This window comes from Anastrepha ludens, chromosome 2 (genome assembly GCF_028408465.1).
Source record: "Anastrepha ludens isolate Willacy chromosome 2, idAnaLude1.1, whole genome shotgun sequence".
Lineage (NCBI taxonomy): Eukaryota > Metazoa > Arthropoda > Insecta > Diptera > Tephritidae > Anastrepha > Anastrepha ludens.
The window spans coordinates 75,717,143-75,730,994 of record NC_071498.1 but is presented as its reverse complement, the minus strand read 5'-3'; the positions used below and the strand labels follow the sequence as shown (position 1 = coordinate 75,730,994).

At 38.3% G+C, this 13,852-nt stretch overlaps 2 protein-coding genes across 10 annotated transcripts in view; one reads left to right on the top strand and one right to left on the bottom strand.

Moving 5' to 3' along the window:
* LOC128871884 (tyrosine kinase receptor Cad96Ca) overlaps positions 1 to 13,852 on the top strand; it is a 63,475-nt gene that overhangs the window by 3,536 nt on the left and 46,087 nt on the right. For both annotated transcript variants that reach the window (XM_054114031.1, XM_054114030.1), the window contains exon 2: positions 977 to 1,223. In XM_054114031.1, coding sequence (XP_053970006.1) covers positions 1,031 to 1,223 — 193 coding nt within the window. In that variant the 5' untranslated portion in view covers positions 977 to 1,030. The remainder of the gene's footprint in view (positions 1 to 976; positions 1,224 to 13,852) is intronic.
* LOC128871883 (uncharacterized) overlaps positions 1 to 13,852 on the bottom strand; it is an 87,494-nt gene that overhangs the window by 48,913 nt on the left and 24,729 nt on the right. The window lies entirely within an intron of this gene.

The window sequence follows — 13,852 nt, the reverse complement described above, 5'->3', positions numbered from 1 at the left end:
CGAGAACCAACAAAAGTCGGAAGCTCTCTACTTTTGCTGCACGGCAAATTTGGCATAACAACAAAGTAGGCAATATACAAAACAGAATATATCCAGTACTTTCATTGTGGCATTTCCCTGCAGTTTGCACGACATGTCAGTCGAACTCGTTGGCACAACCGACGCAACGAATTCATTCCGGCCAGCGTATTAGTTTATTATACATGGTAATCCTAAGCGCAAATATCGGTTGTAAATCGCAGTAACACCGCAATGCCAAAGCTAAATCCAAATGTCCATAGTATTATGAGTTGGTTGAAAACCATAAGTGGAGATCTGTATAGATCGTCGTTGAAAGTGTATACCACATATTGTAACCAACATTTGTCAAAAAAGAAATTTGCTCGCCGAAAGCTCTTGGAAGAAATATTATATAGAACTAGTCTGAAATTAGTTTGTTCTAAAAAAAACGAACCGTTTTGAAATAAGACAGTTTTCGCGCTCTCTTTTAAAATATGAGTAACCTCGCATAAAGGTTATCTTGATACGCGGGGTACATATGTATGTAGTAGGCATTCCATTTTTTTATTTATAAGCGATATGTTTTCCCTGCTAAATAAAATTTAGCTTGATTGTCCTCCTTAATGAAAGCTCCTTTTATTTTATTCACTGCAATACGACAATACGTACATAGGTACAAGTATGCGCATGAGCGATTACTACAGAGCCTTATCCGATATATGGCATGTGCATATCATCCTTTCCAGTAAACAGAAAGTATACTTTAAAAATAACAAAACACTACTAAGTACTGGCAACAAAATGGTGCGGAAGCGCTAGTTGGATTCTGAAAGAATCATCAGTTTAGCCAACCAACCAACCACCTAAGTAAACTATTGATTGTTTAGATTTTCCGGCTTTCATCAATTCATAAGTATTTAAGATATGTGCAATACATATATTATGAAGAAATTAATAAAAATATAATTATAACTAGATGTTATTTACTGTGCGATAAACGCTATTCGATGATAACCCGTCTAATAAACCAATGATCGTTAAATCGGACATTAATGCTCTTTTTACACGAACTCCGTTAATGAGTGTCATGGCTATCATGATTATAAGAATAATATCGTCATTTAGTAAAACAAACCTCTGGCCGTTGAGGCACCCAAAAATATGTCTATTAACGGCAGTGCTCCATATGGAAATTCTTACTCTACTTTGTCTCACTCAACCAGGTAAGTGATAACTTCTACGCAAGTATTGTATTTGTAATATAAAATTTCTGAGATATTTCCGCGTGTGTGTATAAGTATATATAGGAATAAGGATGGATTTAAGGGTAATATTTAATGAGTTTTTTCAAACCTTCAATAATTCATTGCATTAGTATTATGCGGTATATTACGTATTTATTTATATGTTGCCTACCGATTACTCTTACAGACTAAACATTAGTTAATCAAATTTTGCTTAAAGCTACCTATTTCTAGGCTGAAGTTTAGATCTTTAGCATAATTATTGCATATGCAAATGCATCACCTGAGTGACTCATTAAAATCATAATTAGTCGTTAGTTAGTTAGTTAAACAAACAAAGGATTTCATCTAGATCAACTAGATCAGTGTTTTGCGAAGAGTTAAACAAAACTCTGGAAGCTGAGCAATTTACGCCTGCCAATACAGCTTATTTATTTATTTGTTTATTCATTTCATCAATTAAAGTATGACTTAAATAGATTACTAATACTCTTAAATATAATACATGGTAAACAATACTGTAGTCACAATTCAAAAAGTGTATCTCCAGATTAAGTTTTGATTTGAAAGTTTCTCGTGAGTTGGAGAATATATCCAAATGTTTGCATAATTGTCTTATCTTATACAACGTGCAAGCTGTTCATTTCGACTAAAATTGGTCTTGTGATAAGGTAAATGAAACATATTGCTGAATCTTAGGTTACGAGTGGGACAATTAAAGAGTATTAGCTCCAGCAAGAAGTGACATTTGATATGATTCGTAACTATGTCTGTTATAAACATTACCGATGAAGTTTTTCTCCGCATTTCTAAAGTTGGCAATGCTAACAAAAGACATCTACTTTTATACGCAGGCAAACTGCAAGGCCAACGAAGTAAATGAATAGCAAATCGAGTGAAACGTTTTTGAACCTTCTCAATTCTTAAAGATGATCCCATATAGAATGGATCCCAAATGATGCTGCAATATTCGAGGTTTGATCTCACAAGAGAAAAATACAAATTCTTCAGCGTAAAAATATCCTGGAACTTCCCTTAATTCCTTATTACAAAGCCAAGCATAGATCTAGACTTGACAATCATAAAGTCTTAATGTTTGGAAAACGACATTTTTGATGTAAATATGACCCACAAATCTTTCTTTTCATAAATTTTTGTGAGGGTGGTAGTGCCCAAATTGTAATCAAAATCAATCGTAACTTTTCGTCTACTGAATGACATGTGCTGGCATTTACCAGCATTAAGAGGTAAGGAGTTATCATCACACCAAGCTTCCAATCTTGTTAAGTCTTCTTGAAGTTTTATGCAGTCAGTTACGTTCTCTACCCGACTGTAAATTTTCAGGTCATCTGAATACATCAAACAACGTGATGTCTCGAAAACGTCTGGAATGTCATTAACAAACATTAAGAACAATAGTGGCCCAAGATAGCTACCTTGAGGTACGCCTGAGGTAAGTTTGATGGCATCAGATTTTATGTTAATTATACGAACGAATTGAGTTCTATCTGTTAGATAAGATGCAAGCCACTTGAGTAAGCTAGGATGAAGACCAAATGAACCTAGCTTTTTAAGTAGGATACCTACTATGGCTGACTCGATCAAACGCTTTCGAAGAATCGGTGAATATGACATCGCATTGTTGGCCTGTTTCAAATTGGTTTAAGACATAATTTGTAAATAACCCTAAATTCGTAACAGTAGATCTACTCTTAACAAAGCCGTGCTGATTAGGCGATTGAGATTTGAAATTTGGAAGAAAATCAAATCATAAACTAGCTTTTCAAAGAGTTTAGGTATGCAAGAGATTTTGCAGATAGGGCGATAATTTTGGACTTCCGACTTGCTTCCACACTTATGTATCGGTATGATAAACGATTTTTTCCAATTATGTAAAAACTCACCAGAAGCTAGTGATTTATTTAAGATAATGCATTTTTTCTGGAATTCCAGTGGTTTTTTTTTACCGTTAATGAACTGCCAAAAAGATTTACAATTTTCTTTGATACCACTCTGTACTTGAGAAATGTAGTTCTGATATAAAAATTTGTTCAGAACACCGAATCCTTTTTGCAAACGATTGTACGCTTCATAAAGTTCTGCGTTATTTTTAGATTTGCGGTATAGTTTGTATGCTTCGGTTTTTTTATTGTTAAGATTAATGAGCCTAGAATTGTACCAGGACTGATTTAACAATTAACATTGGGTAAGTTGAAATCACCCAAAATAATTATGTTTTGACCGCCAGTTAGACTATCCAGTATTGTACAACAATTAATTACATGCTTTTTATATAATTCAATTGGGCTTGAGGGCGGAATAACTTACACTAATGTATAATTCATTCGATTTTCCTTAATTAATTTTAATTATTATTTGATCAGCATCAAAATATCCGTTGTCGGAACTCATACTTGGTGACAAAGTGATTTGTCTACTGGGTAGTCTCGAACTTCACAACAACTGCGCAACGAAACATCCCGTAACGGACTGAGGCTGATCGACTTCGCCGGGGCCCGAAACATGGTAGTCTGCAGGACCAGATTCCAGCATAAGAAAATACACCAAGCAACGTGGTGATCGGAAAACGCGAAACCAAATCGATCATGTTGTGATAGATGGTAGACAGGCTTCTAGTGTTTTAGATGTACGTACAATCCGAAGACCAACATCGACTCGGATCATTACCTTGTTGCAGCCAAACTACGCACACTCCTCTGTGCAGCGAAAAGCGTACATCTAACTATGTAAAGAATGTTCGACATCGAAAAGCTGCAATCACAACAGACAGCCAGAAGATTCGCCACTCGACTCTCACTGCTGCTCTCAGAGAGTACTGCCCAACCAACCGGCATGCACGAACAATGGAGCAGCATTCCTCGTTCTTTACGTACCGCCGCCGAAGAGAAATCGGCGAGCCCGAAAAAACAGTAGGTACGACGACGAATGTCATGTTGCCGCAGAAAGAAAAGACGCTGCGATCGGGCGCAACGCGAGCCATGTGGGATCGCTACAGAGAGCTAAGAAAGGAAGAGAGACGTATTATCCGACAGAAGAAACGAGAGGCCGAAATACGTGAGTGCGAGGAGATTAAGATGCTGGCCAATAAGAACAACGTATTATCCGACAGAAGAAACGAGAGGCCGAAATACATGAGTGCGAGGAGATTGAGATGCTGGCCAATAGGAACAACGTATTATCCGACAGAAGAAACGAGAGGCCGAAATACGCCCGAAAATTCTATCAGAAAGTTCGGCGGCTTAAAGAAGGTTTCAAGACCGGGGCGTTTTCCTGTAAGAACAAAGACAGCGAACTGGTGACTGACATCCAGGGCATACTTTAATTATGGAGGGAACACTTCTCGAATCTATTAAATGGTGACAGCTGCGCATGTCACAGAGAATGTGAAGATCCCGATACCCCAATCGTTGACGACGGAATTGTCGTTCCGCTACCCGACCGAGACGAGGTGAGTTCTAAAGAACAACAAAGCCGCGGGCGCCAACAGACTACCGGCTGAGCTATTCAAACATGGCGGCGAGGAGCTGGTAAGGTGCATGCATAAGCTTCTATGCAAAATATGGTCGGATGAGAGCATGCCTGCCGATTGGAATTTAAAGAGCTCTGCCCAATCCATAAGAAGGGCGATCCTGCAATCTGTGCCAATTACCGCGGGATTAGTCTTCTAAATATCGCCTAGAAGGTTCTAGCGAGCGTATTGTGTGAAAGGCTGAAGACCACCGTCAACCAACTGATTGGACCTTATCAGTGTGGCTTTAGACCTGGAAAGTCTACCATCGACCAAATATTCACAATACGCCAAATCTTGGAAAATACCCATGAAAGGAGAATCGACACACACCATCTTTTTATCGACTTCAAAGCTGCATTCGACAGTACGAAAGTTTCCTGTATGCCGCGATGTCTGAATTTGGTATCCCCGCAAAACTAATACGGCTATGTAAGATGACGTTGCTCAACACCAGCAGCGCCGTCAGAATTGGGAAGGACCTCTCCGAGCCGTTTGATACCAAACGAGGTTTCAGACAGGGTGACTCGCTGTCGTGTGACTTCTTTAATCTGATGTTGGAGAGGATCGTACGAGCCGCAGAACTAAATCGCTCAGGCACAATTTTTTATAAGAGCGTACAATTGTTGGTGTGTGCTGATGATATCGACATCACGGGCCTTAACAACCGCACTGTTAGATCTGCCTTCTCCAAACTGGATAAAGAGGCAAAGCGAATTGGTCTGGAGGTGAACGGGGACAAAACGAAGTACCTCCTGTCATCAAACAAACAGTCGGCGCACTCGCGTATTGGCACCCGCGTCACTGTTGACAGTTATGATTTCGAAGTTGTAAGGGACTTCGTATACTTAGGAACCAGCATTAACACCGATAACAATGTCAACCTTGAAATCCAACGTAGAATCTCTCTTGCCTACTTTGGACTAAGTACGCAATTGAGTAGTAAAGTCCTCTCTCGACGAACAAAACTAACACTCTACAAGACTCTCATCATGCCCGTCCTAACGTATGGCGTAGAAGTGTGGACGATGACAACATCCGATGAAGCGACGCTTGGAGTGCTTGAGAGAAAGATTCTGCGTAAGATTTGTGGACCTTTGCACGTTGGCAACGGCGTATATCGCAGGCGATGGAACTATGAGCTGTATGAGCTTTACGACGACATAGACATAGCGCAGCGAATAAAGATCCAGTGGCTACGTAGGCTGGGTCATGTCGTCCGAATGGATACAAACGTTCCGGCTTTGATAGTATTCGATGCGGTACCAGGAAGAGAAGGTCTCCTCTGCGTTGGAAAAATCAGGTGGAAAGAACTTGGCTTCACTTGATGTGTCCAATTGGCGCCGGTTAGCACGAGAAAGAAACGACTGGCGCGCTTTGTTAAACTCGGCCAAAATCGCGTAAGCGGTTATCGCGCCAATTAAGAAGAAGAAGAGCCGCTAAATAGGAGTATTTCAACAGAAACTCTCAACCACTTCTACAACAGCAACGATGTCAGAAATAAATTAAAAGTGATTTTACATGACCATTTCTAAAACTCTAAATTATATTGCTGCCACTTATATTATTTCATATGTTTACCTACCTAGTCCTACTGAACTTGGAGTAGGCTCTTATTCAACATTTCTGGTTATCAATGGCATTGATTCTGCCATCTTAAATGGCTGTGCGCTTTCATTATAGATTTATTACAATAGGAAAAGCTTCTCCCTAGTCTGTAAGATTTTGTAACTTTAAAAATAATAAGTGAAATACGTATGCACATATACGTACAATGTACGTATGTAGGCGAATTTTTGATACACATGAAAAATGTGTATTCCTATTGTGTGTACTATTATCTGTAGTTCAAGTTCAATCACATTTAAAAGTTGCAAAAGTTGCAATGACACCTTGGTGCTTAGATCCCAAAATCTTTGTGTGGATAGCAGTCATAACCAACTCTCGAGAGCTGAAACCTGCTTAAGAGTTGAATGTACCTGTTGAAGGTACATACATATTTATTTTTGTATGTATTATAAGCAGCCTACGCGGGTAATCATTCACGTTCACCGGAACAACATGTGTATGCGCCTATGTATGTACAATGGACAATATTTTAGGCATTTTGTTATCGCGATACCACGCAATTTTTGTTGAAATCAATATTTTGTTTACTTTCACATAAAAACGCGGATACTCGTATACTTAATTTTAAGTCGTAGATTATGGTTCTGTGTTTTGATTTTCTTAAAATATTACGATTTTAAGTTTGCATTGTCCTTCAAGGCCTTTATCGATTATTTTTAAATGAAGAAGTTACAGTTCAATATTATTATGATTTTTTCAAAACTCTACACTCACAAAGAAAGTTGTCTATTTTCAGTGGACTACAATTAATTCTTTCCAATTCCCACATCCCAATATATAAATATGAACACACTCTCTACCACTGGCTGCTCTAAAATATGAATTGTTTGTAAAAGATCTGTAGTAAAATATGCACATCATTGTTTCAAAAATTTTCTAATAAATTTCAAGCGCTTGGTAATTTGGGAAACTCGTAGTTATTTGCGTTTAAAATTCCTATAAGTGTCGCACAAAAATGATTACATATGTATACGTTATATGATATATATGTACCTATGTATTTGTATACACGTTTTGCTTTTTCCTACGTCGGTAATAACTTCGAATTTCTAATGTGATTAGTTAGTTATATATTTTTTTAGTTATAATTCCATCTTATTTTTTTTATACGAAAACATCCAACTTACATATACAGGCTTTTTACTATGCACCTTTTAGAGTATTCACAAACGAAAAAATCGCTGATTTCTGCATATGCTTTCGATTAGCGGTTAGTCGATTCATTCAAAAGCGGGCTGGAAAGAAAAATTGAAGAGCTTTGCTTAAGTAGTAAGCAACTTCACAATACCGACTAGCCCAGTTCAATTTGGAAACATTTGCCGCAAAAAGCGTATGTGTCATCGTTAAAAGAAACGGTCCCAAGTGCAAAGATGGAAAAGCCAATAGTAGCTTTCTTGTGCTGTTCAAATTCGATAAGATCTCACTAAATCAAACTCATTGTGGTGAAAAGTGTAGAAACCAAATTATGTTTTGCAGTTTCACTGCACTGATCATTATCAACATTTGAAATGAGCTTCATCGCTCCATCGCCTCCATCGGATGTATATATATATATATATTTTTTTTTTTTATTTACATCTGATGTATATATATACATTCCATTTACATACAAATGCATTCAAGTTACAACTGAGTTTTAACGAAATTAATAATTATGCAACTCAAATCAGAAATATAGTATTTACAAAGTATTATTTTGATTTCTTACATAGAAAGTAATTTTTTAATTGTATTTGAAATACATGTTTGGCCCCTGAAAAGTTGAAATCCAAAAAGGTTGAGAGATAATTAAAGTCAGACAACTTTCGAAAAAGTGGCGCATTGGCACTATATAATGTCTTACTAAAGCGAAGGCGAAAAATCTTGAAACGGCGAAAATTTCTGCAACGAACATTAAACTGTATTCTTTCTGGAAGGACAGACAGTCAATTTCTAGTTGAAACGAGCTGAAAGATAAATGATACTGCTTGGAAGGTACCCCATGTCACTTAATGGGAAGAGACTAATCAAACGACAGCGAGATTCGTATGATGGTTTCGGGCCTGAGAAATTGAGCAAATGTAGTGCGAAACGCACACACATTTTTTGAATTCTCTCCACTCAATTTATAGGGACTGCATTATAGGGCCTCCAAATAAAAGCAGTATAATCTAATTTGGACCGAACAAAAGCACAGTATAATATCTTAAGAATATATGGGTCAATGAAGTGCGATGAGTGACGTTTTGCAAAAGCGAGCATAGCAAGTGAATTGGAAATAGTACAATTTAAGTGCGTGATAAAATTGAGCTTTGCATCACAGAAACCCCTTAAACCTTTTATAACATCGGGTCTTGAAACTTAGAAAATTTGATTCTATGACATTTTTCAATATAAGGAAACAGCAAAATAAATTATTCAGATCAGACTGGATGACGGCTGAATCACCAGAATTTCTTATTTCAGCATACACTTTTAGACCATCAGTATAGAGAAGAAAATTAGCAAAAGAAAACACGAACAGAAATCATTAATAAACAAAACAAATAACAAAGGTGTCGAAATACTACCTTACGGCACACTAGAGGTGGCAATGAACTATTTCAAAGAATCTCCATCAATAACTACAGTACTGCATCTCTTTATTAAATAGGATCGAATCCAATTAAGGAAAGTTGAATTCTAAGTTCTGCAGCGTAATATTTATGTCTACTGTTACGTATCTTTTCTAATAGCGGTCGCCCCTCGGCAGGCAATGGCAAACCTCCGAGTATTTCTGCCATGAAAAAGCTCCTCATAAAAATATCTGCCGTTCGGAATCGGCTTGAAACTGTAGATCCCTGCATTTGTGGAACAACATCAAGACGCGCACCACAAATAGGAGGTGGAGCTCGGCCAAACACCCAAAAAGGGTGTACGCGCCAATTATATGTATATATATATAAGAAAAGGACTTTCAGTCCAATACACTCAAAAAAATTAAAGGGCCAACTTGCCCTGCAAATGAAACACTAAAGGATCAAAGTTAGAATTTACAAGGTTTATTTACTACAAAGGTAAATGTTACAAGCTACGGTTAATGTCCACTACGCAACTGCCCCTTGATGTGCGCTGCAGGCCTTTATAGGTTTGGGTCGTTCTGCTGCCTTCAGGTGCGCCGTGGCTTGGTACGCTGGCTCCGCCCCTAGCTTCCCACGGTTGGCATGCACTGGTGGCATGTGCAAGTATTTCACAATCGTGTGAAACATAATTTGCTGACGCTGCGTCTGGCTCCGTTCTTAGTGCGTTAGCATTAGTACGTGGTACCTGATATGTAACTGGCCTTGACTTAGGGTGTTGGGTTGTCCTATAGAATAACAGCGATTATGCTGATGCAGCGGCACGTGTATCGGTAAGGTGTGGGAATGCAATATGTTGGGTGCCGCAGCGTGTTAACTCCTCCCCCTTTAAATATCTGCGTCCCGCAGATTAGGTGACGAAGGACGTTTCTCGATCCTTCGACTAAGTTGGATCTCGATTTTTATTTCGGGTAAGTGGGTCCTTGCTGTGAGCTTCCTCCAGATAAACCAAATTATCACCATAAGTAACAGTAGTCCCGATCCCTCGGATAATATGAACCAATTCGTCTCAGATTTAAGGTGCTTCAATATTTGCAAGTTGTCAATTGCCATTCCATGTACCAGATCGAGGTTTATAGCCATTGTGCGGTTCGTGACGCTAGTTAGGATTGGTGGGAGCACCTGAACTCCTGAGGTGGTAATGCTTGAGTATGTTTGGTTGTTGATTACTACCGTCTCGTTGTCTACACGGAGAATATAGGAACCGTTAAGATTAGTAGTGGTTTTACCTGAACTTATGTTGCCAACGAAATTGTTCAGGAAAATAGTATCATCTTTGATTACTTCGACGGTAGATGCGTTGCTTGTCAAGTAAGGACAACTTGTTTCTCCGCCCTTGAGGAGACGAGCCAAACAACCAGCCTCCGGTAGCAGGTCCAAGGATTTCTTTTCACATACCATTGCTGAGGATAAGTGCAAACAGTCTCCCCTTATGCCAAACGTCTCCTGTTTGCTTATAAGGATAGTTTTGTACGCCAATTCTATCCGATGGCCCTTCTGGGCATTAGCTCGTGTGATAAGGTGGTTGAATCTTTCCTCCGTGACCTTAGGCAGAGATAACACGTACAGCAATAGCGTGTTGTTGGTGTAGATCGAAGGTTTGATATACTCGATGGTTTCGATGGCATTACTGTATGGAAGGATGTCAATCTCGCCAACAAGCTGGTTAACTTCTTCCTTGCTTAAGAGATTGCTATTGACGATGCCAGCCTTAGCCATTTGGCAGGCGCGTATCAGCTCGTTCACGTCTTCCTTCAGAATAGCTATCTTGTTTTGGACATCCTGCTCGAGCCTTTCCCTGGTTCTTCGATCGACGACGTCATTTGTGATCGTCACAACGCTGTTTAGCTTCTGCAATACTTCGTTAGTTTTTTTGAAAATTGCATTGTTTACCTTGTATTGTCTGTTACTATTTTGGTTAAGGGAGTTTTCGTTGTTAAGGACCTTATCCCAGTCGAGCGCATCTGGTGAACCAGCTATCCATTTCCAGGCAGACCCTATCCAATTGATGGATCGCTTCGATCTCGCAAGTTTGTGCCCTCTCAGTTCATCCAAGTGTGTGCGAATTCTGTTTAGTTGGAACAGCAGTACTTCTGTGGTTGTTGTTGTTTCATTGAGGTTGGTTAGTAAATGTTCCAGTTGATTCGTTGTCAAGTCATAACGCTCTAGATCTATAACGTGAATGAGCTTAAAGTGTCCATCGATGATCCAGCCGTACCCATCTCGTATAGTGGCCAATGGTAAGCCTATTTCAAATATCTCATAAGAGTGCGCAGTTGCGCAGGGTCAGATGCTATGAATTATAGTAATGTTAGTAAATTGTTTGCTTACATAAAAAATGGAAAATTATTATCTTAGTGCCTATTTTACTAAGCTATTCTATGGAATTTCAAATAATTCATTCGAACAAAATTATCATCTTAGTGTCTACTTTACTAAGCTATTCTATTTCTATTTCTATTTCAAATATCTCATTCGAACAGTAAATTTCTTAAGAGTATGCGAACTTAGTGTCTACTCCTTATTCTAGGGACTTATCCTAGTTTTGAGTTGCGCAGTGGAGGGTGAATTAGTAAAGCTGGTGAAGTCTATTGTGTTAAAAAAGGTTTTTCTATTTTCGTTAGTTGGGACCCCAGTAGTGAAGTAGTTGGTTAAATTGGTTGCAAGTTGCCTTAAGCTCGATTAGTGTTATTTTAGTTATCGAAAGGTTTAAAATTGTTAGTTGGTTATGAAAAAATTTCAAATTGTTAATTAGTTAATTTGTTAGTAAATTTAGTTTAAATTTTTTCTTTTTTCTTTTTTTTTATATTTTTTTTATATTAGTATTTAATTTAAATTTTTTCTTTTTGCTTTTTTATTTATATTTTTTGCCTTTTATGCATGTTTGCTTTTCCATATTTTTGGACCCATCTTTATTTGTTGTAAAAAAAATTGTGTTTTAAATTTTTGCATTGGAATATGGGTATTAACTTGACTATGGAAGGTCCGCGTTGATCCCTTTTAGTCGCAAGCGTTTATGATTGCAAGCGACCTACTCATGGCACGGATGACTTCACGCAAGTAAGCAGAAGATCATTTTGGGGGAATTGAACCCCTCCGCATCGGTTATCCCACACCAGTGAGAAAAATGGAATTGAACCACTATAACTTCAACGGCTACAGGCGCGTTAACGCTTGCATTCGTACCTCCGAATTCTACTGATCTTAAGCTTCTTATTAACCCTTTGACCAATGGTATCTCATACTTTAATGCTTAGTGATTTAGTAATTTTTTGGTAGCATTCCTTTTTTTGTTTTTCTTTGCACCTTTTAGGTGTTTATGTACAACTTAATTGCGTAATTTTGCATCGGAATGTAGGCGTTTCTCTCAGCTGACATTGGAAGGCTCGCGTTGATCCCTTTTAGCCATAAGCGTTGATAGTTGCAAATGGCCTACTCATGGCACGAGTGGCTTCACGTCAATTAAAGCAGAGACCTCGTGGTGGAGTTGAACCACACCGATTGCAATCATTCGAACCATCGAGTTATTTGGAATTGAACCAACGTCTGACTACATCGGCTGCAAAAAAATTTCCACCCATACCCTGGGACCAGAGAATCTAAGCATAAGATTTGCCTTGTGACCAATGTTATCTTTAGATGTTTTTTACATCCGCTTTGTGGAACTTTTTTCCACTTTCACTTTTGTAGCCCGTGGCTATTTAAAGAAAAATTTATTTTTTTTTCTCTTTAGAACTTTTTTCACTTTCACTTTTGTAGTCCTTGGCTATTTAAAGGAAAATTTATTTTTTTCCTCTCTTTAGAACTTTTTTCACTTTCACTTTTGTAGCCCTCGGCTTGTTTAAAAATTGTATTATATTTTCTATTAAATTTTCCTTCTCTATTTTAAGAACCTTTAAATTTCTAGCTTTTTTCCTTCACTTTATTTTTGTAGCTTCTTAGTTTTTTCACTTTTAATTTTATTGACTCTTTTCACTATATTTTCTAGCTCTTAGCTAACTCCAACTTATTTTGTCACTTCACTACTGGTCCCTGCTCGGGCGCCAGAAAAGGACTTTCAGTCCAATACACTCAAAAAAATTAAAGGGCCAACTTGCCCTGCAAATGAAACACTAAAGGATCAAAGTTAGAATTTACAAGGTTTATTTACTACAAAGGTAAATGTTACAAGCTACGGTTAATGTCCACTACGCAACTGCCCCTTGATGTGCGCTGCAGGCCTTTATAGGTTTGGGTCGTTCTGCTGCCTTCAGGTGCGCCGTGGCTTGGTACGCTGGCTCCGCCCCTAGCTTCCCACGGTTGGCATGCACTGGTGGCATGTGCAAGTATTTCACAATCGTGTGAAACATAATTTGCTGACGCTGCGTCTGGCTCCGTTCTTAGTGCGTTAGCATTAGTACGTGGTACCTGATATGTAACTGGCCTTGACTTAGGGTGTTGGGTTGTCCTATAGAATAACAGCGATTATGCTGATGCAGCGGCACGTGTATCGGTAAGGTGTGGGAATGCAATATGTTGGGTGCCGCAGCGTGTTAACTTATATATATGTATATATATATATTACGTACCTGTCTGTGATCGTATGTTCGTTTAATTTCCTAAAAGCTATAACCATACGTCTTTTGGGTTTTCCGATCTCATCTATACCTTTTTTATGTACGGTTAACATGGGTGAATTGTATGGTATACGTGTCTATCCCTATAGTGTAATTTGCATAATTTTGTTTCACTAATTTCCGACTATCTTAACATCTCCAATGTCATCTTGTTCAAATTTATAACCGCGTTCAATTTCTTTGTTCCGTTTCATCCTAGTATCAAATCAAATCCATTTATCTCATCTACCTCAAAAA